Source organism: Cydia pomonella, chromosome 21 (assembly GCF_033807575.1).
Source record: "Cydia pomonella isolate Wapato2018A chromosome 21, ilCydPomo1, whole genome shotgun sequence".
NCBI lineage: Eukaryota > Metazoa > Arthropoda > Insecta > Lepidoptera > Tortricidae > Cydia > Cydia pomonella.
Window position 1 is genome coordinate 11,619,710 of NC_084723.1, and position 25,387 is coordinate 11,645,096.

Genomic DNA, 25,387 nt, shown 5'->3' on the forward strand with positions numbered 1-25,387 from the left:
TTAAGTCAAAATAAACAGTTTTATTGAACCTTTCACCGCCACGCCTATCGGCATCGCCATATACGGCGCGTCATCATGAACCTTATTGCAATGTACGAAGGTTGATATTGGGTTGCAGCCACGCGCCAGTTGACGTCTGTGGTGCTTAAAGTGTTAGTCAGAAGACGTGGCCCAGTTCTCTTTGCGCAGCGCCTTTGAGTCGTTCGTCTTCCACGAAGGTTGGAATCCTGTGTCGGCGTGGAGCTGCTCCACGTCATCGTCGTCCATTTTGAATGATATCTATAATAATAATACGTTTTACCAATCATTTCATATTTGGGCCTTTTTAGGGTTCCGTACCCAAAGGGTAAAACGGGACCGCTGTCCGTCCGTCTGTCTGTCACCAGGCTATGTCTCATGGACCGTGATAGTAAGACAGTTGAAATTTCCACAGATGATTTCTGTTGCCGCTATAACAACAAATACTAAAAAGTACGGAACCCTCGATGGGCGAGTCTAATTCGCACTTGTCCGGTTTTTTATTTATTTTGTTGTCTTTTTTTTTTCATTTTCTTTGATAAATTTGGTGGATATATTAGATAGATTTTCTCATTCTGTGCAACATCCTACGCAAGCGCAAGTTCCTACAAAATCATCCACTGAGTTACGGAAAACATATGGAATTTTCCGTTACTCAATTAGAATTTAAAAAAAATGTTTCTCCCAAATTTGGATTACGTGCTTATTTCGACCAGAATAAGGAGTTTTTCAAACTTACCAATTTTTGTCAAAACCTGACAAAAATAAAATATAGCCCATTTGGTACAAGCTTTAATCGTTCCGCTAAAAATCCCCTCCTGGGCTCCCCTACCATATAGTTGGGTTACATTATCAAATAGCTTTTCAAAACAAGTAATTATGTTATGTCTTTACTAATAAAACCACAAAAGTGTAGCACATACTTTCGAAAGCAAACTATTGAGGTATATTTACAATTGTTAAATTTACGATTTGGGGATTCTGACGTGTGGTTTTATCAGCGAACGAAAAAAACATATCTGCTACTGCATCCGCTATGCAGAATATTTCTTAGTGTAAGGCCTGAGTGGACGCTCAAATTGGGCGTGCAGCGGGTCGGGGCATGCATGAAAACGTATAGGAGCGGCCTTAGTGCACGCTGCTCACATCACTTGTGAGCCCGTCGCCACGCTGCACGCCCCGCCGAACGCTCCGCTTCGAGCGTCCACACAGGCCTTACGCTTAGGCATGTTCCAGCTGTACCTGCATACTTATACATACCATACCTAATTATAGCTGGTTTTTGCCTCTCACCTGCAGGAGGCGAATGTTGTGCGGATCGGAGCAATGCTGCCGCTCTACTAATGATGTAGAATATTTAGGGGTATGTCCTGTACCTGTGTAGTGTGTACTACTCTAGGGGCTATAGCTGGTTCCTGCCTCTCACCCGCAGATGGCGAATTTTGTGCGGGTCGGAGCAATGCTGCCGCTCTACTAATGATGTAGGATATTTGGGGGTATGTCCTGTACCTGTGTAGTGTGTACTTACCTACTTACTCTAGGGAGTATAAGCTGGTTCCTGTCTCTCACCCGCAGAGGGCGAATGTTGTGCGGGTCGGAGCAATGCTGCCGCTCCAGGTCTACTAATGTACGGAATGTTTTTCTTTAAACCGAATGTTTTTAGGGGGTACGTCCTGTACCTGTGTACTTACCCTAGGGGGTATAGCTGGTTCCTGCCTCTCACCTGCAGCAACGTTTGCGCCATGTTGCGCGGGTCGCAGTAATGCCGCCGCTCCGGGTCTAGGAAAAACTCTCAATTTAATTATAATTCGTAATTAACAGTGTGTTTGTATAACTTTTTATTGTCCAAACAAATTGTATAAAATTTTACAAAGATCTTGGAAATCTGTTTAGGACTATCCGTCCCAAATTGAATGATTCCTTATCAACACCATAAAAAGTTATCGTCAAAAATAGAAAATTCTCTTCCCACCATAAGTTTAGCGCCGTTCCACAGTGTAGGCCATTAAAACAAACGAAAAATAGAAAAAATAGTTCGTATATAACCGAATTTTGGTATAGTTATATTATAGGAAATGGTGTTTTAAACAACACAGTAACGGGTAAGGGAGTTTAAAGGTTCCTTTTTATAGTTTTTCGTAAATAACTCTTAAACGGTGGCCCATAACAAAAAATGTTCTTATACATAAGCAGGGGTCGGACAAAAAGTGCGGATGACGTAAAAATGACGTAATCTTGCACACAGGATGATGTTTGAGTTTGTATTTAAACTTCCGTGTGACATGTAGTAACAAAGTAGTATTAATGAAGTAACAAAATAAACGTACTTAAATAAATCCATGGAATTAATAATACAGGTGGTAGGGTGATGTAGTGAATAAAATAAATTTAACGAAACTTGTTACCATAAGGTATAATTATTTGAAATTAGTTAGAACAAGTCTGTGGGATCCTCAGATAAATAGGTTTAATAGTAAAAAGTGGGAACAGTAGGTAAGATTAGCAGTATACGTGTTTGTCACGTACCTCCAAAAACGGAAAATTGCCACAATATTCGAGTAAAGATGACATGACATTTTAGAGCGTTTTCTTATACATTAGTAAATATAAATTTTAGCTAAATATAATCGTGAAGATACAATAGCTAAACAGTAACGAAGTCAATTTATTGTTCATCTGATTGACAATGTGTCAGTCAAAAACGTACTTACTCATTTCAAGTGGCGATATCGTTTAATAAAGAGGTTGATAAATGATAAGTGATAATTGTTTATGAAAATCAAAAATACTATGTATTTGAAATCATCCTATAAGTGGTTTGACGTCATGCGCACTTTTTGTCCGACCCCTGTACATAAGTAATCTATGTACATCGAACGTACGTTCCATCGTAACAAAGTCAACATACCTTGTAGGGCGATCCCTCTCGGGTTTCCATCGTTGTCTAGGATTGTATTGCAAAATATCGACGTTTTGAACAAGCTAAAAAAAATTTCTTACTATTTAATAATAATGAAAATACAGTATTTTTATCTGGCCGCCCATTTATCTACGTACTCTTTGTCTACGTAAACAGAGGACTTACCACGAAAATCAAAATTTCATTATCTGCCTCTATCACTCGTACATATTCGAGCGATAGAGAAGCAGATATTAACGAAATGTCTATTTTCGTGGTAAACCCTCTGTAATACCTAATACGATTACGTACAGTCAGCATCAAAAGTAGCGGATCAAACAACTCTTTCAAAAGTAGGTATCTACCATTCTGTAACAGCTTAGCAAAAGTGTTGGTTCTACTCGTATTTGTGGAACAATTAAAACTGTAAAAGATATACTAAGAACGTCAATTCGATTTATCTACAGATACTTTTGGCGCGTTGTTTCATTCGCTACTATTGATACTGACTGTACCTACATAAACTTGTTTTACAGTACATATGGTGCTATTTTTCCGCACTAGTGCGGACGTGCGACGTTACTGTGTCGAACATTTAAAGGGCCATAGGTATGTAGGTACTGTAAAACGTTGTACGATACATGTGCGAATAGTTAATTCGCAACTCGTGTCGATTTAAAACACTCCCTACGGTCGTGTTTTAATTTATCGCCACTCGTTTCGAATTTCCTATTTTTCATACTTGTATCGAAATGTACTAGTAAAGTTAATAAAACGGGGATTCAAGCCGGGTTTCAAGTACCTAAGTACCTGTACAAAGATGTGCATTTTCTGCAGTGATGCATGTACACTTTGATCTGAACCAAAACAACATCTCCGTGTAACATTGCATCTGTACTTTGATCTAAAAAGTAGTGCGTCATCTGGTACACGCATCGCAATTTCGCACTCAACCTAGACGTACAACAATACTTTCAACCATGGTAATTTTGACGTTCACAGTAATACATCGTAGGTATTATATTTGCAATCTTTTAATTGATACTTTGGTCATAGAATAAATAATACTTAGTTAAGTACTACCGTACAGAAAGGAAGCTTCCTACAAAGCCGAAGTGCGACAGCGATTCAGGGCCGAATCATGTTGTCCCTTTCTAATGTAAACTATCCCTTTTGTCAAAATTCATATAATTATCTTATCTGTGGTTGTGCACGCAAAGGGACGTCAAGTTGTGCCAACTCTGATAATTGCTCAGAACACTGACGAGCCGAACGAAGCCGAGAAAGCTCAAGTTCGCGCTCTAGTTTCCTTCCCCTGCTCTGGTATCGATCTCTTTGTCATTCCTTAACAAACCGTTGGCATTAACATCATACGCTTGCAGTATCACCATATTTACCTTCGTACTTGTAGTAGTTGAGGTAATTCGATTATTCAGTCGTTCCCGTTTCGGGCTCCGAAGCTTGCCACCTGGGGAGCTGGTCTGTGCCAAAATTACCGTTTCTTGAACATCGTTGTCTTGTTCGTCTCTGTAATATACATTATATAAAATTAAACATGTTTTTATGCCTATTTATACCTAGATCTCTTTCTTCAAAATAATGTGAACACATTGTAAATTGTATGTTAGGTTTAAAAAACCCGTACCCCTTTTTTTAGTAAGAAAATTTTATTTTTAAGTTTAATTTGAGCTCAGAATATTTGGATGTTTAAGTTTTTATTATGGCTGGAAAGTCCAGTGAAATGGATGAAACCTGTTTTTTTTGTACATATTTTTTTTCTATCAATAATATTCCTATTTTGATGAACACAAATATATATTTGGTCAGCCAAAATGTATAATTGATTAGCAACTTTTGATTAGAAAGTATTTCGAAACCAGTTGGCAAATTAATTTCATACTGAGCTGCTCTAAATTGATTTGGTTGGCAAATTTTGACTACTTCCCTTTCATATTGTTCTTCAATAAACTTACTGTTCATTCACAAAATGTGCGCAACTAGCTCTTTGTTGGAGAGGGTGTATTCAAGGGTAAAAATTTACAATATGGCCGGTATGATACAGGGTGACGGGGCCGGGACGATACTACGGCAGGGTAAAAGCTGTTGGATCTGGGTAGATCCGACGCTGCGGAAGAGCAGCCCTTCCGCCCTCGTGACGAAGTAGGTTACTACGCTCGGCGCGTCCGTTTTCGTAATTGCTCTCTAGGGGTAGGACAGACAACACCACGTGGATAGTGGGGTGTTCTGAGTCGGTTTTAGATGACCTTGACATTTTATAACCTTGAGATTTTGGTGACGTGGTATCGTGTCAAGTGGGCTGATTTTGCTCCGCCTGCAACTCTGCCGAGTTTTCAAATCAAACGCTAGCCACCTTATTACATCACATTACCATTCCTTTAATATGCATACGTCTTAATTAAACTGCTTAGATGTTTTTTCTACCACTCAATTTTTTAAATCTTGCTGACCAAATAATTATTTTGCAGCTCAACTCTTTATAAAGCAGATAAATAAAAACAGAAGCAGATCGATATTGTTTACAATGTTGACCGTTTGTGAATTATTAGCTGAACAAGAGTTGTAGCTCGATTTTTATTTATTGCCAGCCATTTTATTTATTGCAGTTTGTATGCTGTCCAAATGATTTAATGACCATTTTTTGCAGATCAGTATTTTAAACGGCAAATTAGTATTACAAATTTAATTAATTCCCCTTTGTTTTAAGTATAGGTATTTCATGAACTCGGATATTTTTTTTATTTCATCATCTTTTTAAAAAATCTTAAGACTTAGCGCAGTTTTTCCTCGAAAAAAGGCATGAAGACAAAAATCTAAATTTAAATTTAATAAAGGCACTTGTACCCGCTTTCGACTTCTATATCCACTGGTACTCTCTCGCGGTCGTCGTAAATCCGAAATCCGGACAATCTGTCGAAGAAAACGAAGAAAATCAAACAAATAAAACTGTAGTATACGACTGTGGTGGTGATTGGTTGTAAAGGTCAGGGTGGGGGCAACTGCCCCCCTAGAAAACAAAATTTCTAACTAAATGTATGCCCCTCCCCTTGGCTATCGGCCCTTGGAATGGCCCCCTCCCCCCATAGCCCATCGGCAGCCGACGTCCATTGCAAAAAAGTCATCATGAATGTCAAATTTCTGTCAAAATCTAACCAATATATCGTAAAGTGACAAGCAAAACTCACAAATTACTAAAAATTTATTAAACAAAAATAAACCATATTTTAGTATTAGTAGTAATACGCTTCATTATGGCTATCTTGTGGTGGTACTTAGTGATTTTTGCTTGTCACCTGACGACATAAGTATAATACCAACGGTATGCATAATTTTCTCATAAGATATTAATTTTTTACTGTCGCGAGACATACTAACACTAAACTAATTCTACGCATTCCACTCACGTGTTTTAGTCACTCGCGCGACATGTTTCAGTAACAGTAAGTGAACAGTAACATGTCGGGCGAGTGACTAAAAACACGTAAGTATTTTTATATTTTCTCAATGAAAATAATTTTAAATAGAGGTGGATTGTCAAAGAAAACATTGTGCAACCGTGCGGGGAACAATAATTATACGCGTGCGATAGAGAGAAAAAATGACGGGACAATATCGGGGGTCTGGCCTTGTGACCCTGCATATGAAGCTGATGGTCCCGGGTTCAAATCCTGGTAAGGGCATTTATTCGTGTGATGAGCACTGATATTTGTTCCTGAGTTATGGGTGTTTTATATATGTATTTATACATATTTATGTATTATATGTATCGTTGTCTAAGTACCCACAACACAAGCCTTATTGAGCTTACTGTGGGACTTAGTCAATTTGTGTAATAATGTCATATAATATTTATTATAATATAATAGTGGACCTCCCCGGGCGCCAAGAGTTCCTTAACCCCAGTTATCACCATCGACTCAAATCACGTCACCCACCTTGTAAGCTGGCTAAGGCCCTAATAGAATCCGGACTCAGTCTTAAAGAAAAATGGACTTCTGACTGGCAGTCAAAGACAGCCCGATCTCTTAGTAGCCTAATCTCACCCGGCGTGAAAGTGAAGGGGTTCAGCCTCCCGCGACATGAATGGTGCAAGCTTAACAGATTGCGGACAGGGTTCGGCCGTACCGCACATTTTAAACATCTTTGTGGATGGATCGACTCGCCCAGATGCGATTGTAGCGCTGAATCTCAAACAGTCCAACACGTGGTACAGGAGTGCCCCCTCAGAGCCTATCCTGGAAGCCCCGATGACCTGTTCTCACTTACTCCTGACGTAGCCCAATGGCTGAAAACCTTGGATACAAACTTGTGACATACCTGATATATTTTCGATTTACTTGTGATTTTTTGTTATGCCATTCGATTAAATAAATAATAATATTTATTTATTTAATGTACGAATCTTCCTCATGCTAAGCGTCCATACTTTAGGTCCTCCTGTTTTTAAGGGTTCCGTACCCAAAGGTTAAAACGGGACCCTATTACTAAGGCTCCGCTGTCCGTCTGTCACCAGGCAGTATCTCACAAACTATGTTAGACAGATGAAAATTTCACAGATGATGTATTTCTGTTGCCGCTATAACAACAAATACTAAAAAACAGAATAAAATGAATATTTAAGGGGGCTCCCATACAAGAAACATGTTTTTTCTTTTGCCTTTTTTTTATAGATAATGGTACGGAACCCTTCGTGCGCGAGTCCGACTCGTACTTGGCCGGTTTTTTTTTTACTTTTTTCTATACCACGTCGGTGGCAAACAAGCATACGGCCCGCCTGATGGTAAGCAGTCGCCGTAGCCTATGGACGTCTGCAACACCAGAGATATTACATACTTACCGGTTAACTCTTTCACTCTTCTCCGCAAGACTTCTGTCTTCTTCCTCGTCTGAAATATCCTTTCGTCCATTAGTTGCTGGGGTAGTTGTGGTAATAGGTTTATATTTAATTCTCAGCTTCTTGTATGGGGCTGTTGTTGCTGAAAATTTTACATTAGTTAAAGGTTAGTTTATTTTATTGTTATTATTTAATATTGTTATAGTAAATTGATTGCTTTAGGTGTGTACATTTTGATTATTTCATCTGTTTTTTTGTGCTGTAATTATTTTATTTTAATGTATAATGTTTTTTAATACCACGACGGTGGCAAACAAGCATACGGCCCGCCTGATGGTCAGCAGTCACCGCAGCCTATGGACGCCTGCAAATCCAGAGGTGTTATATGCGCGTTCCCGACCCTACGACGACTCCGCACCCTCGTTGATCTCTGGGAACCTTACTCACCGACAGGAAAACAACACTATGAGTAGGGTCGAGTGTAATTTCGCTGCGGTTTTCTGTAAGCCTCCACCTTACTTCCCCAGTTGGGCTCTTTTCTAGATCTGGAATGACATTCACAGGGCCCATACTTACCTCTCTTTTGGACGTAGTTTAAGGACATACCCGGGACTTTCGGTGGCTCTACAGAATACCAGTCTCTACAGACTGTAGGTCTCTTTTTATTGATACTTCCATAAAATGACCCGTTTTGTTCAGTAGGTAGAGCTTAAAATGGATAAATTATATAATACTATAGCAATAATTTCATGAAATGTTCATGTTGGCCACATTGCAGTGGAGCGCTGGTGGCCTAGCGGTAAGAGCGTGCGATTTTCAATCCGAAGGTCGTGGGTTCAAACCCCGGCTCGTACCAATGAGTTTTTCGGAACGTATGTACGAAATATCATTTGATATTTACCATTGGCATTTCGGTGATGAAAAACATCGTGGGGAAACCGGACTTATCTCGATAAGGCCTAGTTTACCCTCAGGGTTGGAAGGTCAGATGGCAGTCGCTTTCGTAAAAACACACGTCAAAATCGGCTCGCTATGAAAAAAATATTGAAGAACGATCTTTTTTTTTTTACTAAAATCTATACCATTTGGGGGGGCTGATATTTTGCATACTTGCTACATATATAAAGCCTCATCATCAAAAAAAAAGAAATACAAGCCAAAACTCGCTGGGGGCAGATTCACTTATCTTATCCTGGTATGGCCTTTGCATAGATATGTAGGTCGGGTGACAATGCAATATTATGGTACCATCAAGCTGATCTGATGATGGAGACAGGAGGTAGCCATAGGAACTCTGTGATAAAACAACGCAACCTAATTGTGTTTGGGGTTTTTAGAATTGTCTCGATGAGTATTAGTTGCCTGTGGAAAAAAGTACAGTCAGCGGTAAAATCTTGTACCAAAAATGAAATTTTTGCCAAAAACTTATTTAAGGTTAAGCACCCTGGAGTAGAAATAATACATTCCTATTTAGTATATTTACCTTTTGTTACTACTTTAGTAATGTAATCTGCATCATCATCAGTATCATCTCCGATGATGTCGTGTTCATCTAGATATGCTCCTGTGGTCCATTTCTTCGCTGTGGCGGTCTCTTCGATGTCCGTCTCTTCGGTTGGTTTCAATCTATTGTTTCCCCTTTACGGAAACATAAAAAATAACCTTAATGTGTTTCTTAGAAATTAATGACCACATTGTCGTTAAAATGAGTTTTTAGGGTTCAGTATCTCAAAAGGAAAAAAGAAAACCCTTATGGGATCACTCGTGCATCTTTCTACCGTGAGGCAGAAGCCTATCACGGTCTATTTACTCCGAAACTACTTCACATAACTCTGTGACCCAGAGACGAACATATATACCGTAAATAAATGAATTTTAAACATAAAGAGCACTTTTGGGGGGGGGGGGGGGGCGATTTGGACAATATTTGGCACGGACATAGTTTGAGGAGTAAAATGTTTATAAAAACGTATAAAAACGAACCATTCATCGTCCCTGTACCGTTTCGGCTTCCTAGTAACAACCACGCCGAGCTTCTTCAAGCCCTCCTGCATGGCCAACACCTCGGAGTTGCTTTCCTCGTCGTCATAATCCGTCTCGTCCAGCAACTCTTCCTCGACCACTCGCGAGTTCTTGATTTGTTCTTTTACCTTGGGACCAATATAAATGTGATTTTGCATTTTTTTATGAAAACTTCCTTTTCGAACTTTTTGGAAATTTTCCGCAACTTGCACATGCATATCTGTTTCCGCGTCCTAACAAGAAAGAGTAACCATTGAGGGCGCCACTGAACGAAAACAGACAACATCAATATTATATAACTAATATCTGTTCATCTGTTGTATTGACCTAATGGTAGCAAACAGCTTCATAGTTCAAAAAATATTAGTAGAAAATTATAAGCCTCAAAAGACACATATTATCCTCGCTTGACAGAGAATAAAGGTCTTTGGAGCAGGCTCCCAACTCCATCTGCCACAAATATGGAGAATAGAAGACAGTAGTCTGTAGTCGAACAAGATCTTGAGTAGACACGGGGTAGATCTTGAGGCGGCAATAACCCAAAAGATTGTAAGGGCCCCCGAATCATAAAGATAAGGTCTTTAAAGGCTCCTTCAAAAGTCAAAAAATATTTACAGCGACAAGAAAAACATATAATTAGGTAGATTCAACAGCAAGTAATACCTAGGTAAAAATCAAGTTAAAATTATCGTAAGAATAAATCGAGTACAACACTATAACAGAAGTTATATTTATAGTTGATAGATATACATTCAATTTTGAGATGTAACATCTTTAGAAAACACTAATAGGCAGGTTTATAATTAGAAGGAATCATTACGATTAGGGGGTGTAAAGTCTGATAGGTACCTACATCTATTTATATTTTTATTATTTTTAATATATTTTTTTTATTTACATAAAGCATCTAGATGGTTGGGTCGCCGACAAGACTCAGACGGCGCGACCTTGGTCTGTGGGTCATCGTGAAGGCCGTCTGAGTTTTCTGGCTAGACGGTTGACCGACCACAGTGTGTTCAGAACCGACGGACAACACCGATTGCACGCGCGCAAAATTGGCCCTAGCCTATCGATTTTTCAAAAAGTTGGCGTGGCATTGGTAACAGTGCAATTGACATAAGAAAGGAATAAAAGAAGGGTATGGATTAAACTCTAGCTTAAAAAACGGCATTTGCGGAGTAATTCAACCTAATGAATTAGCTGAAGTACGATTGCATTTATAACTTGCTCGGATTGGACAGGAAAGTATTTGATGAATTATTAGAAATAGTGCGTCCTCTGATAACTAAACAAGATACAAATAATAAGACCTGCTGTATCTGCCGAGGAACAAGTTATCGCTACACTTAGATATTTAGCCACAGGAAGAGATTACAGAGACCTTATATATAGTAAAATAGTTTCACGCCAAAAGTTGTCGGAAATTATTACAGAAACTTGTCGGGCAATCTACAAGGAATTAAGAAAAACAATTTGAGTAAGTTGCAAATGATTTATTATTGTAAATGATCATATCAATAAATGCCTACTTATTTATTTTTTAACACCCGATAATTTTTTTAATACTTCATTTGACGGATCCGAGTATTTGTCCATATCGTCGTTGATATCATCATTATCATCCATGTCAGAAGGGTCGGGAGTTGATGAGTCATCTTGGGGTTCAGGCACATGTAGGGTAGGCGGTTGTGTGTAAGGATGTGAAACTTGGCTATGAATGGGAGAATATATGACAGGTGAAAGTGATGCGGGGGTTTGCATTTGGGTCGGGTTCGGCGGCGACTGGACACGAAGTGTATAGCTGATAGACGACGTAGTTGTCGCTGTGTTTTGTGAAGGATGAAAGGATGGCGAGGGATTAGGAGTTTGAGTCGGAGAAGGAGGTGACTCGATGTGAAGAGGTGAATAGGTAACAGGCGTGTTTTGGGAGAGATGAAAGGATGGCGACGAAATAGGAATTTGCGTTTGAGTCGGAGTTGGAGATGACAAGATGTGATGAGGTGAATTGGTAATAAGCGTGTTTTGGGAGAGATAAAAGGATGGCCAGGGATTAGGAATTTGCGTTTGACCAGGAGTCGGAAGTAACTGGATGTAGTGAGGTGAATAGGTAATAGGCATGTTTTGGGAAAGATGAAAGGGTGGCGAGGGATTAGGAATTTGCGTTTGACTAGGCGTCGGATGTGACTGGATGTGGTGAGGTGAATAGGTGACAGGCGTGGGATGAAAAGATGGCGAGGAAGGCGGAGGTTGAGTCCGGACGTGAGTAGGTGAATATACTGTAGGTGAAGAAACTCGTTGAGTAGTTTGTGGAGCATACACTAATATACGATGGTGCGTCTCGGGCTGAGGTAATGGATTGAAAGAAACATTGAATGACGAGTGAGGTAACTGGGTAACTTTGGCCGAGAAAGGAGATTGTATGACATAGTGAGAGGGATTGTATTGATGAACATGGCTGTGATGAGCATGACGAGGATAAGCATCTATTTTTGATTCGGAGGTTAATTTATTTCTTCTGGCAAGAAAAAGCACCTCAGAAATAAGCTTCTCGGCTATTTCTCGCTGATCAGGTGAGATTCGTTCTAATGTTTCCCCTACGTACATTCGAAATGAGTTCATTTCCTTTTTATTTTCTCTTAATAAGGTCACCGCTGTAGTTAGCAACTTCTGTTGTTGTTTCTCCACGGCATTACGACCATTCTGTTGTTTTCTTTTTCCATTAGTTTCGGTTTGGGATGGTTCCTGAAACAAAATAAAAAAGTAAGATTAACCAACCGCCAACCGAGTAGTTTGAATACTGTAGATTGATAAAGTCCTACCGAATGACCTACTATTCCCTTCCTTGCACTTTGCATTACACAAATACGAGTAAAACATATTAAATTTTATTTTACAGCTGCCTTCTACGCAAAAGAAAGGAAATCGACTGCACAGTTATTTGAAAATCTGTGGCAATTCCATAATTGTGTTGGTTGTATGAACGGGAAACATATTTTGATACTAAAATCACCTGGAGGTGGATCTGTATATTATAACTACAAAAGCACTTTCAGAGTTGTCTTATTTGCTGTAACTAATTCTAATCACGAGTTTATGTATTTACGCACTGGATCAAACGGAAGCATATCTGATGGAGGAATTATAAAACATATTGTTTTATGAAAAACTCACGAGGTAGGAAATATTTTGCAGAGGAACTGATATTTCGGTGCCCTATTTACTTTTGGCTGTCAGTGCTTTTGCCTTTGATACGCATGTCATGAAGCAAAAAAAGAAGAAAGGTTGAAGGTCCCCAAAGATATATTTCAAAGGAACTCAACATATTTAACTACAGATTAAGCCGAGCAAGAAGAGTGGGGAAATGCTTTTGGCGATTTAGAATATTCCAGCGATCCATGAACCTCAATCTAGAAAACGTAGATAAGACCTTAGCACCTTGTGTTTGCACAATTTCTAAAGGAAGAAGTCAAGGACTTATTTAATAAGAACATGAAGAGCCAGCCAGTGAACTAGAGGGGGGGAGCAAGTTGAAATCGCCGGAGGGGGGGAGCAGACGCCGCAGAGAGGCAAATATTTGTATGTAAAATTGGAGCTCCAGGGGGGCAGCTGCCCCTTCGCCCCCCTGCCTGTATCTGGCTACGCACATGTTACTTTCACCTGTCACATATTCTCCCATTCATAGCCAAGTATCACATCCTCCTTACACACAACCGCCTACTCTACATGTGCCTGAACCCCAAGATCAACATCCGATTCTTCTGACATGGATTAGGATAATAAAGGGGAAATATATAGATGGGAAATATCCTCGACGATATGGTCGTATACGCGGATCCAGCAAATGAAGTATTTAAAAAATTATCGGTGTTTAAAAATAAATTACTAGGTATTATAAATACATATACAATAATAAATAATTTGTAACTTACCCTAATTGGTTCTCTTAATAGCTTGTAGATTGCCCTACAAGTTTCTGGAATAATTTCTGACAGCAGTTGATGTGGAACTATTGCACTGGATCTAAGGTCTTTGTGATCCCTTCCTGTGGTTAAATATCTAAGTGTAGCGATTAGCCGTTCTTCAGCAAATACAGCAGGTCTCATTATTTGTATCTTGTTTAGTTATCAGAGATCGCATCATTTCGAATAACTCATCAAATACTTTCTCCATTCTGAGAAAGTTATGTCAGTGTAGTCCAGCAAATTCTTTAGGTTTAAATGACTCGGCAAATGCCGTTTTTTAAAGCCAGCGTTTATCCGTACCCTTTTCTTTTTTTTTCTTGTGTCAATTTCATTTATAAGTACCAATGCCACGTCAACTTTTCGAAATTTCGATAGACTAGGGGCCATTTTGCGCGCTTGCTATCCGTGATGCCCGTCCGCGAGTTCTGAACACACTGTGGTTGGCCAACCGTCTTGCCATGAAACTCAGAAGGCCTTCACGACCCACAGACCAAGGTCGCGCCGTCTGAGTATTGTCGGCGACCGTCTAACAGACGTTTCAAAGCGCGTGGTGCACCTACGTTGGGTTTTTGCTACCATGTGAATGTAACAATTATTGATTTGTATAACACATACTTCAGAAGAAATCTCGTAAAATTGAAACGTCTAAATCATACTAATAATAGTAATTATACTAAGTATACATATAGTATAAAATAATAATATGGTATATTGGTCAGACCAAGCGTAGCGTTAATTAAAGGGTGAAAGAACACATAGCGGCTGTTAAAAATCGATAAGTAGGTACACAAATCCGAAATAGCTGAGCACTTGCTGACAACTGGAACGAATCACTGGCTTGAGCTACATAAACCCAAAGTCCTCTCCACAGAGCGTCACTATTAGGTATCCTCAGATCGTGAGAGAGGCGAAAGAAATAAAAAATAAATAAAAAACACCCTAAAATTTCAGCACAGAGTACATTATCGTCAACTTGGTGACCAGTGATTCAAATATTGAAACCAGGGGATCTATCTTCGGAGCAGTGCGCGGATATTGTTAGTGTTGTGTGACTTGTGTGTCATGCCGTAGACAATAAACATTAAACAAACAATAAACAGTAGGTAGTTTCAATTTAGTTAGGGTAGGGTAGTTGGGGTAGACCTCCTTTGTTGTATATCTCCTTTGACATTTTGCTGGCACGTCAGTCTGTCTTCCGTAACCACAGCTGGTGCAACCCAGCAGAAAATTCGGATTTAAGGTAAATTTTACTTCCAAAATACTGATGTATTTATGATTATAAAAGTGAAATTCGAATTAATGTTTTACACAATTCTAAATCCTTTCTAAATTCGCCTTTCACGCCTGTACGACAAATAGGTACCTACCTAATAAACAAAATAGCGGATCCTATTATATTATCTGTAATTTGACCATATTCAAAACTTATTTTACTTATATCCTTTTTTTATGAAATAAAGGTTCAGAAATACTAAAATGTCCCTCAAAACAGCGCCTATAAGACCTGGCAGTAGATCAGCCATTCTACTTTTTTGACACTTTCATAAAATGCATATTATAGATTACTTGCCCATTACTTTCATTTTCTGTTTTGATATGGAGAGAGAGAGGCTTAATTAGGCTATCAATCCCGACAGCTTTGATCAATAAACAACTACTGTAAATATTCTTAATCACAGTAACACAGTGGTCCTCGATTGTCTCACGATTTGTATGAAAATAAGGCATTTACCAATGCGTTACCATCTTTTTACATTAATCAATATAAATAAATGAATTCTGGTCAACAGATTCCTATTACTTGGTTTAGATACAATTTTTATACAAGAATTCAATATATCATAGTTTTTTTCGGGCGTTTAGATTAATTGATCATGAAAAAGTAGAATGACCCAGGTGCTTGGCGTTTTATTGATTATAATCATGATGACCATAAGTATTAATAACTACACAATGATAAATACACAGTGGTACTAACCGAAGCACACAGCAGCGGGAAGTTAGACCTCGCTTTCCTTCTCGTATGCTCCGGGCACGGCCCGGGTTCTCCCGGAATAATCGTCTTCTCTCCAAGCATGTTCGTATGGGAGAAGTCACAGACGAGCAGCAGACGAGGGTAGTCCTCGCCGTGGCGGACAGCGCCGCAGCCGACCGCGCGGAGAGTCCACACGGCGAGTTGGCTGAAGTGGCCCCAGGCTAGGCCTCTGGAAAAAAAATAAAAAAATATAGTTGTCGCCGAGATGTAGCCACATGCACTTCTAGTTCGTAGCTAGTAGACATCTGATGGTGTTGTCTCTTACTTGTGGAATTCTGAAAGGTTGCACCACCTGGTGTGGTTCTACATGCTACCTCTCGCGTGCCCCACCAGGCTGAGCGCTCAGTTCGTAGCTGTCGCTGAGATGACGCCACCGCACTTTGCCCAGTTTGTAACTGTCTAGTAACTGTATGAAGGAGTTGTCACGTACTTGTCGCTAATTGTGAAAGGCTTCACGAGTTGATGTGGTTCTAGCCACCGCCATTCACCCCACTAGGCATCGAACACCCGTCGTATGGCACGCTGAGTGCTCAGTTCGTAGTTGTCGCTGAGATGTCACCAACGAACTTCTAGTTCGTAGCTAGTAACTATCTGAAGGTGTTGTCACTAACTTGTAATTGTCGCTAATTCTGAAGAGCTGCACCAGCTGGTGCTGTTCTACCTACCGCTGCTCGCCCCACCAGGCGTCGAATGGCGTACTGAGCGCTCAGTTCGTAATTGTCGCTCAGATGTCTCCACCGCACTTCGCCCAGTTCGTAGCTGTCTAGTTATCACTTACTTGTCGCTAATTCTGAAAGGCTTCACTAGTTGATGCGGTTCTACCCGCCGCCGTTCACCCCACCAGGCGTCGAACACCCGTCGTATGGCGCGCTGAGCGCTCAGTTCGTAGTTGTCGCTGAGATGTCGCCATCGCACTTCGCCTACAGATTGGCCGGCGTAGGGGTAGCGAACTAGTAACAGCAGAAACGGTCATTAAATGATTTAAGAGTCAAACGAACTCGTTGCGCCGAAAAAGCCGCTCTCATACAATCGAATTTCATGTTATTTCAGAAAGTCCTTTTAAAAAGAAAAAGTAACTTATATTCCATGCCGGCGGCTTTGTTTGTGACTCTAAACCTTTTGACCGCCAAGAACACGTAAAGTCGTCGTTACCAGTCGTGCCCACAGCGCCAAGGACAACTATAGGTGTCATGGCGGACGCTGTCAAAGTAACTTTCACACTTTCAAGTAAGGTTTACATTAGCTCCTTTGCGCCCGGGAGCTTAGCGTGTGAGTGATGTTTGTGTTTATGACATAAAGCGTTCAAAGGGTTAATAGGCAGGTAATTCCTGTAATTCACTGACACAGTGTATAAGATTGCTTAAATGCGACCGTGGCCGGCAAAACGTCCCACTTTGTGGCTTGTCATAAGGACAAGATTTGCTTGTATCTTTATACGAATAACCTGTCAAGGCGTCCTTATGGCAAGCGACACAGCGGGATGTTTTGCCAGCCGCGGTCACGGATAGTTACCTGTCGCTCTGCATTCATCGTGCACAAAGTAGCATTGGTCTGCCAATCTCTGAGCGAGTCTCGCTAACTCGACATCCCATTCCTAAAATAAATTTATTCTATTAATACGTAACGTAGGTATACTTGTGAAATTATAGGTGAAAACTTAATATAACTGATAAAGTAGATTGCGCTTCGAATGTCACACTTTAACTCATAGAGTCTGCGGAAAAGTATGGGGCCCAATACATTCCACGACTCTTCTCTTTCCGAACTGACTCTACATGGGTAGTACCAACTGTTTGATAGGTACCACATACAATTAAATGGTCGGAGCAATTACTGGGTGGTATCTTTGTAACTGTTGGGTACCGATTAAAACCACTTATTTTCAAGATTCTTTTAATAATAATTTTTCATTTCGCATGCTCTGCAAGTGGGTCTTTGTTGTTCTAAAAAGTGTGCAGAAAATAATACTGTTTTAGAGCACTGTACGTAGTACTTTTCTAGGTTTTTTACTTTTTTTACGAGAAACACTTATACGATTTGTTGTACCTACAATTCCCCTTCTGATCAACTCCTGATTCCATAAACAATAATAATTTCACCTAAATTGTTCCTTGAAAATACCCTCAAGAAATACCTACTACTGAAGTTTATACTTAGCCGTGTTTTTTTAAATGCACATTTTTCTTTCCTCGTATTCGAAATTAAAAGTAGAGTGTTTACCATTGACACCATTTCAGCAAGAATGGGGAAGTAGGTTTTCTTCAATATCTTCATACAAACGCACGGCGCGCGGCTTGTATGTGTGCGCCATAGTATCTTTACGTCGCCGCACGCACACTCACACAAAAGCCCCGCCTGGCGCACTGAGAAACGGATCGAGAGTTTGTTTGAGTGTGCGTGCGGCGACGCATAGATACTATGGCGAACACATACAAGCCGCGCGCGGTGCGTTTGTATGAAGATAACCTACTTCCCCACACTTTGTACTATGATTTCGACAGAAATAGGTGCCTTTCATCTAATCAATCTACTATTTTAGTGCTGAAAACTGAATAGAGTCCGTCTAATCTAACTTTACAGCTACTTGAATGGAACAAAGTAAGGTGCTGTCATTATGAACTTCATAATTTCTCAGAAACTTGACATGGCCACACTTTTTCATTGCAAATGCCATGTAAAGTTAGCTTGGCCCTACTCTTAGTATATAAAGTAGGTAGATAGTACACGGTTATTAAGACGAAAGTAGAAGAGCCGCGTGAAACCGCCTTTTCTTACAAATACAATAGTCCTCATTTCCCTCTCTGGATATTAACTTTATCAATAATAAATAAATATTATAGGACATTAATACACAGATTGACTAAGTCCCACAGTAAGCTCAAGAAAGCTTGTTTTGTGGGCACTCAGACAACGATATATATAATATACAAATACATAAATACATAAAAAACACCCAAGACTCAGGAATAAATATCTGTGCTCATTACACAAACAAATACCGAGATTTCATCCATCGGCTTCATAGGCAGGGTCACTACCCACTAGGCCAGACTGGTTGTCAAATATTTTGACACAATTCGTTGTAAGTATACCTACAGCTGCCTCAGCAAGGCCGAACTACACCGAAAGCGTAATGGCCGCACGTAGATACTCACAACAAACATCATGACCTGCGGAGTCGGTATGTGTTTGCCTCCTCGAACTCTCTCATGGCCCGCCGCTATCCTCTGCCGCCTTCTGAAAGAATGATTCGCCTATTTGGAGTAACACGAACTAGCGGGCATCATAATCATAATATGTATTGTTTGTGAAATGGGTTACATTGCCAGTAATTACTATTGTATCAATTTTCCATGGAATCACGAAGACTACCTTTACAAGTGCACAAACAGAACATTTTGTATGCACTTCTTTGGAAGGAATGTTGTAATGCAATGTCAATCATAACCTTAATTCATACTTAATACAAAACATGCAATGACAAAATTACATACATATAATCATGCCTATTTCCCGGAGGCACAGACCACGGATTTCCACTTGCTACGACGATCCTGAAATAACTCTTTCGCTTACTTCACTTTCATAACATTCCTCATACACGATCGCCGGTTTAGGGTGCTCTTGACCTGGCCTTTCACCACAAAATTAAATTAAATATTTGATGTCAAACACAGTCTAATCCCATCCATCCACATATGGGCCGATTTATATTTTGTGGACGGTAGTTTTTTTTATGTCAGATTTGGATAAAATTTGGTGGATTTCCCTAATCTTTACCGTTACTTTGGTAAAGTTATCTTGGGTTACAGTGTCAATAGTTTGTATTTTACAAAAATGTGGATTAATGGCATACCTACTAATACTTATAACTAAACTCACTTGTTTATGAAATTAGTGATAACATTTCGAAGTTCAGCGGTAAAACGAATCCTTGAGTAGTTTTGACAGTTCGGTCCCGAACCTGCCTGTAATAAATAATAGCGTAGTTAAATTAATATTAGTTAACACATTTCTGTATAATATCTGATATTATCTTACCACTAGAAACTGGCAGGCCACATGCTGCCCTTTCCTCAGACACAGATGTTAGTAGCGCCCGCCGCAGTATTGCCGCTCGTCCTCTGAAGCCAGCTGCCAGAGTCAGGCCGTACACAAACAATGTTAGTAGATACATATCTGTATAATATCTGATGTTATCTTACCACTGGAAACTGGCAGGCCACATGCTGCCCTTTCCCCAGACACAGATGTGAGTAGCGCCCCCCGCAATATTGCCGCTCGTCCTCTGAAGCCAGAGTCAGACCGCACACCAACAATATTAGTAGATACATGTCTGTATAATATAAAAAAAGCGCTGGTGGCCTAGCGGTAAGAGCGTGCGACTTGCAATCCGGAGGTCGCGGGTTCAAACCCTGGCTCGTACCAATGAGTTTTTCGGAACTTACGTACGAAATATCATTTGATATTTACCAGTCGCTTTTCGGTGAAGGAAAACATCGTGAGGAAACCGGACTAATCCCAACAAGGCCTAGTTTATCCTCTGGGTTGGAAGGTCAGATGGCAGTCGCTTTCGTAAAAAACTAGTGCCTACGTCACATCTTGGGATTAGTTGTCAAGCGGACCCCAGGCTCCCATGAGCCGTGGCAAAATGCCGGGACAACGCGAGGAAGAAGAAGAAGAAGAAGATTTACCAGTCGCTTTTCGGTGAAGGAAAACATCGTGAGGAAACCGGACTAATCCCAACAAGGCCTAGTTTACCCCTCTGGGTTGGAAGGTCAGATGGCAGTCGCTTTCGTAAAAACTAGTGCCTACGCCAAATCTTGGGATTAGTTGTCAAGCGGACCCCAGGCTCCCATGAGCCGTGGCAAAATGCCGGGACAACGCGAGGAAGAAGAGGAGATGTCTGTATAATATCTGATGTTATCTTACCACTGGAAACTGGCAGGCCACATGCTGCCCTTTCCCCATACACAGGTGCGAGTAGCGCCCCCCGCAGTATTGTTGCTCGTCCTCTGTAGCCAGAGTCAGGCCGCACACGAACAATATTAGGAGATACATTTCTGTAATATAATTTAGTAAGGTCAATACGGGTAAGTGGGTTTCACATTTGATACTTCCGTTTAATCAGTTCAACGATAAATGTCTGAACTCGCAATAAACACTAATTAATGTGTAAAGAGGCCCTAATGTGAAGATAAAAAATAGTATTTTATTTATTTTTATTTACAATAACGTTACAGCTATCATGACAGTTTCCCAATGCGATAGTGTAGCAAATATTAACCTAAGTACATTAATTTAATTCATTCTAAGAACTATAAGATATTAAAAATAAAGTGACTTAAAAAATTCATTCTCAGAACAATGGAACACATCAATCCGGATAGCAACTTGATTGAACGTGCGTAGGACAGGGGAGAGTAATCACCCATAGAACCATTTTTAGTCGTAATTACTACATTTTTCGACACTTTTGTGACGACAGTCGACACTCAAAAATTCTGGTAACATTTTCTGGTCGTATTTTGGTTGAGACGACTAAAATGGGGAAGAGTTGACACAGTCGTATTGTTGACCTAGGCTCCTTGTAAACGCTTCATAATCTGGTGTCTATGTACTTATTCTGTGCTTAAACTAGAAGCCCCATGTATGTAGCGTGCTTCGTAGACTGGTTGCTAAATTCTTCACCCTCCCTCCATTTGTTTGTATCAACTGATAATCCACCATCGCTCAATAATGGGACCCAAATTTTAATTTGTAGTAATAATTTAAGTAGTTCTTACCCAACATATCCAGGGTTCTAAAGGATTTATCCATAATTTCGGCACAAAAGGAGTCACTGCTATCTAACGAATTTATTATATAAATCAAAATACTAAAATACATTGCTATGAAAATAAAGCCTAAGTCTAAATAGAAAATTATAAAATAAAGGTAACATTGGGTAAAAAATGTAGGAATAATACAAATATATTGGTAGATTTGGGTTTGTTTACATGTCTTCTAGACATTAGGTGACGTCATATGTCAAGTGTACCTATAGAGGTAGAGGTTTACCATAAAATACCACAGAATATTATAACAAGAAGTGAAAACATATAAGACTTGTAGGTACAGTCAAGTGTAATAGTATGGGTACACGCAACTTACTCAAAAATATGTCCCGTCTCGACATATAGACATGTTTTTGAGCAATTTGTGTGCACCCATATTTTTGCGCTTGACTGTACTAAGACTAAGGCTCCTTTGATTTGATATGCTTTGCGCGGTTTCATTGCGACCCAAAGAGCATATAATTATGATGACTACTATTGTGACCTTCGGGTTCGGTTTCGACAAAAAATCCGGTTTCTCTCGGACATTAAATAAATAATAAATAAATAAATATTATAGGACATTATTACACAAATTGACTAAGTCCCATAGTAAGCTCAATAAGGCTTGTGTTGAGGGTACTTAGGCAACGATATATATAATATATAAATATTTATAAATACTTAAATACATAGAAAACACCCATGACTTAGGAACAAATATCCATGCTCATCACACAAATAAATGCCCTTACCAGGATTTAAACCCGGGACCATCAGCTTCATAGGCAGGGTCACTACCCACTACCACTAGGCCAAACCGGTCGTCAACACACCCAGTCGGTACATTAACTTGTCAATATTCACACCATTACCTAAATTGGCAATGCGCTGGCAGTGTTATGAGTAATTTACTGAAGGTATTTCTAAAAATCATACAAACAAGAATCTACAAGAAAATAGAAGAAAATACAAGTGACACACAATTTGTGTTTAGAGCCGGACTGATGCTTAGCAGTCCAAGATTTGGTATAAATGTCTAGATTATAAACTGAAATAAATGTCATATACTAGGACAAAGTGAGCCATGCCTCCAGTGCCCTAGGCTGGAATCGAACCAGCGTCCTCTGCTATCGCGGCAGGTGCCTGAGCCACTCGGCCACCGGGGTCACATGTCGAATTTTCCCAAGTATATGCATTTCTTGCTGAATGAAGGCTTACGGCGCCCCGTAGCCATCCCTAAGATAGAAACCTAATTGAAATAAAAACACATTAAAATATTATTTGAAATTAATTTAATTTGTTCTAATACTTCTAATAGCATGTCTAGATGTTCAAGTAGATGTTCACATGTCCTTCATCGACTTCGAAAAAGCATTTGACAACTAAATTAATTAATATATCAAAATCAATTGAAATAGATGGAAACAACATTAAATTTATAGACAACTTAAACTGGAAACAAAAATCAAAGTTAGTAACGTTTTGAAGGTGTCCAAATCAGTGGTCCAAATAGCGAAAGGCGTAAGGCAGGGCTATATCCTGGCACCCTACTTATTCAACGTGTACTCGGAGATTTTGTGAACAGCTTTTTTCGAACTTGATCTTGGCACCTGTGTGAATGCCAAACTGATACAGAACATTCGCTACGCTTATGATACCGTCTTCGTCTAATCTGCGGGCAAGCATATTACAACGCACAGCCATTGAGCGTCTCTCCCCTTCCATGTTTATCGGCCCGATTCGAAGAATGATTAAGACACGTTTAAGATCTTGGAAATATTTTTAAAAGATCGATAACTAAACGACATGTAAAAATTTACGTTTATTTCGATTTCGCTGTGATCCTAATAAGATCTATCTACGATATTTCTAACGTCAAAGTGACATTGGTTGCCCGAATCAAGCTGCTTCTGTCAATTATCCGACATACAAACGATTTCTAAATGAGAACTTATCTAAACCAGAACTTATCGTTATTTCATCTCATTCTTCGAATCGAGCCGTATGTATCTGACATTTTACCCTTGATTGAATGGTGCAAAAATTCAATATAACAAAATACAATTATTTTAATTCAAGAAATGCCGCCAGCATCCTTGTACAATGCATCAAGGGCCTATTTTAGATATAAGCTAGTTATAGTAATCATCTGTATATATCCAATATTGTTATTGTAAACTATTGAATGTGGTAAACTGGTACTTTAATAGTATAAATTTTAATATCCAAAAACAAAGAAATAAACAAACATAATAAAACTTACTAAGTACTTACACTAAAGATAAAAAATTTGGTCCAAATCGCCGTCAATGGGCAAGGTGCCTAGAAGGCTGGCCGTATTTCCCCGCTGTATGGCGATACTTACACGCTGTACGAAATAATGGCCAGCCCTCTGGTCGCCCGAGGCCTCTATTAGGCGCGCCGACAAATCTTGTATTGTAAATAAAGAATTTGCTTTACCTATTTTGGGTTAGCCCTCTCTTAAAACCATTGATTAATAGATAGGTGCCTGTGATTTGCTTTTTAAGACGCTAGATAAAATACAAACTACAAATACCTGTGTTCTCATAGCAGGATCCAAGACGAGTTCAGGTCTCTTGAGTCGAGTTACACAGTAGAATTATTATTTAGAAGTTAAATGTTCATGACTCACAAAAACTTGGTATTCTACCAAACACCAAAATAGGAATTAATTCCTTGTTTGTGAAACCTTTCCGCCCTCACTTCATAAGCTAAACTAAATCTTGTCGGCGTTATTTGGATCAAGATAATAGTATTCATATCTTCAAACAATAATTGTTGATTATAAACATATGACATAAGCTTTTGTTTATAAACATAACTAGGCATATCGTCAAGATTTCATTCCACAAGGCACCATTCATTTATTACGTAAGTTGATTCTTGCCAGTTTTGACCCCCTCCCACCTCTATGTATAAAATAAGTTTTTGGCAAAAATTTCATTTTTGAACTGTACCTTTCTTTCCACAGGCAACTAATACTCATCGAGACAATAATAAAATCCCTAAACACAATTAGGTTGCGTTAATATCACAGAGTTAATGTGCCTGTGTGCTACCTCCTGTCTCCATCATCAGATCAGCTCGATGGTACAGTCACGTCTGAAAATATCGGTACAAAAAATGAGCCCAAAATTTGTATACACTACCTTAATAAATGGGCAATAAAGTCGTTTATATTTTTGCCACTTTTTTCGTATCGATATATTCAGACGTGACCGTACCATAATATCTGTGCCTCCAGTGTAAAAGGGTTTAAGTCGAGTTAGTCCAAATTATAAATTTTGCCAGTTTAGTATTTATTTCCTGAAACTACATCGTTTGTTTCGACACTCATAGCGCTGCGACCACTAATTGCAGAGATATCGATTGTGCAAAAGGGTTAAAGTATGTCAAAAATCTTAACTATTATGTTCAAAACGATTTATTTTTATATAATCTCCTTTAGAAAATTGGTATTTAAAAATCGTGTTACAAACAATGGTTAAAGTAAAGTTTAATCTTAGTGAATAAACTCCATTTCAAATGAACATTCGGTGTAAAGAAATCAAAATTGACTTAGGTCAATTTAAACTAACGAGTCTAGTTTGTGCATCACGGTCAAATTTTAGTTTTTTTGTTATTCACAAACAATTTTTAGGATGTGATGATGTGTAAAAGTGTATATTTTGACTTCGACCGTTTTTCACAATCAAGATTAGCTAAACTGACTTAATGATGATGGTTAAAGTCCACATAGATTCCTTTTCATATTTAATT

The 25,387-nt window shown here is 39.3% G+C and overlaps 1 protein-coding gene across 4 annotated transcripts; it reads right to left on the reverse strand.

Annotated features, from left to right (window-relative positions):
• LOC133529518 (uncharacterized) lies at positions 1-24,373 on the reverse strand. 4 transcript variants are annotated; one of them, XM_061867248.1, is made up of 15 exons: positions 21,575-21,660; positions 20,721-20,851; positions 19,671-19,756; positions 18,944-19,025; positions 17,301-17,382; positions 16,567-16,738; positions 15,732-15,957; positions 9,753-9,919; positions 9,253-9,407; positions 7,773-7,911; positions 5,780-5,845; positions 4,315-4,444; positions 2,927-3,000; positions 1,710-1,797; positions 1-279 (listed from the first exon to the last, which is right to left on the reverse strand). In XM_061867248.1, the coding sequence occupies exons 1-15, from the start codon at positions 21,606-21,608 to the stop codon at positions 154-156; spliced, it is 1,758 nt and encodes a 585-aa protein (XP_061723232.1). In that variant the 5' UTR covers positions 21,609-21,660; the 3' UTR covers positions 1-153. The 4 variants fall into 4 exon arrangements, with proteins under 4 accessions (XP_061723232.1, XP_061723231.1, XP_061723229.1 ...); XM_061867247.1 differs by lacking the exons at positions 1-279; positions 1,710-1,797; positions 2,927-3,000; ... (4 more) ...; positions 9,753-9,919; positions 21,575-21,660 and adding exons at positions 11,270-12,533; positions 24,165-24,373; XM_061867245.1 differs by lacking the exons at positions 1-279; positions 1,710-1,797; positions 2,927-3,000; ... (3 more) ...; positions 9,253-9,407; positions 9,753-9,919 and adding an exon at positions 11,270-12,533 and having other exon boundaries at positions 21,575-21,667.
• Between the last annotated feature and the right edge of the window lie 1,014 nt (positions 24,374-25,387).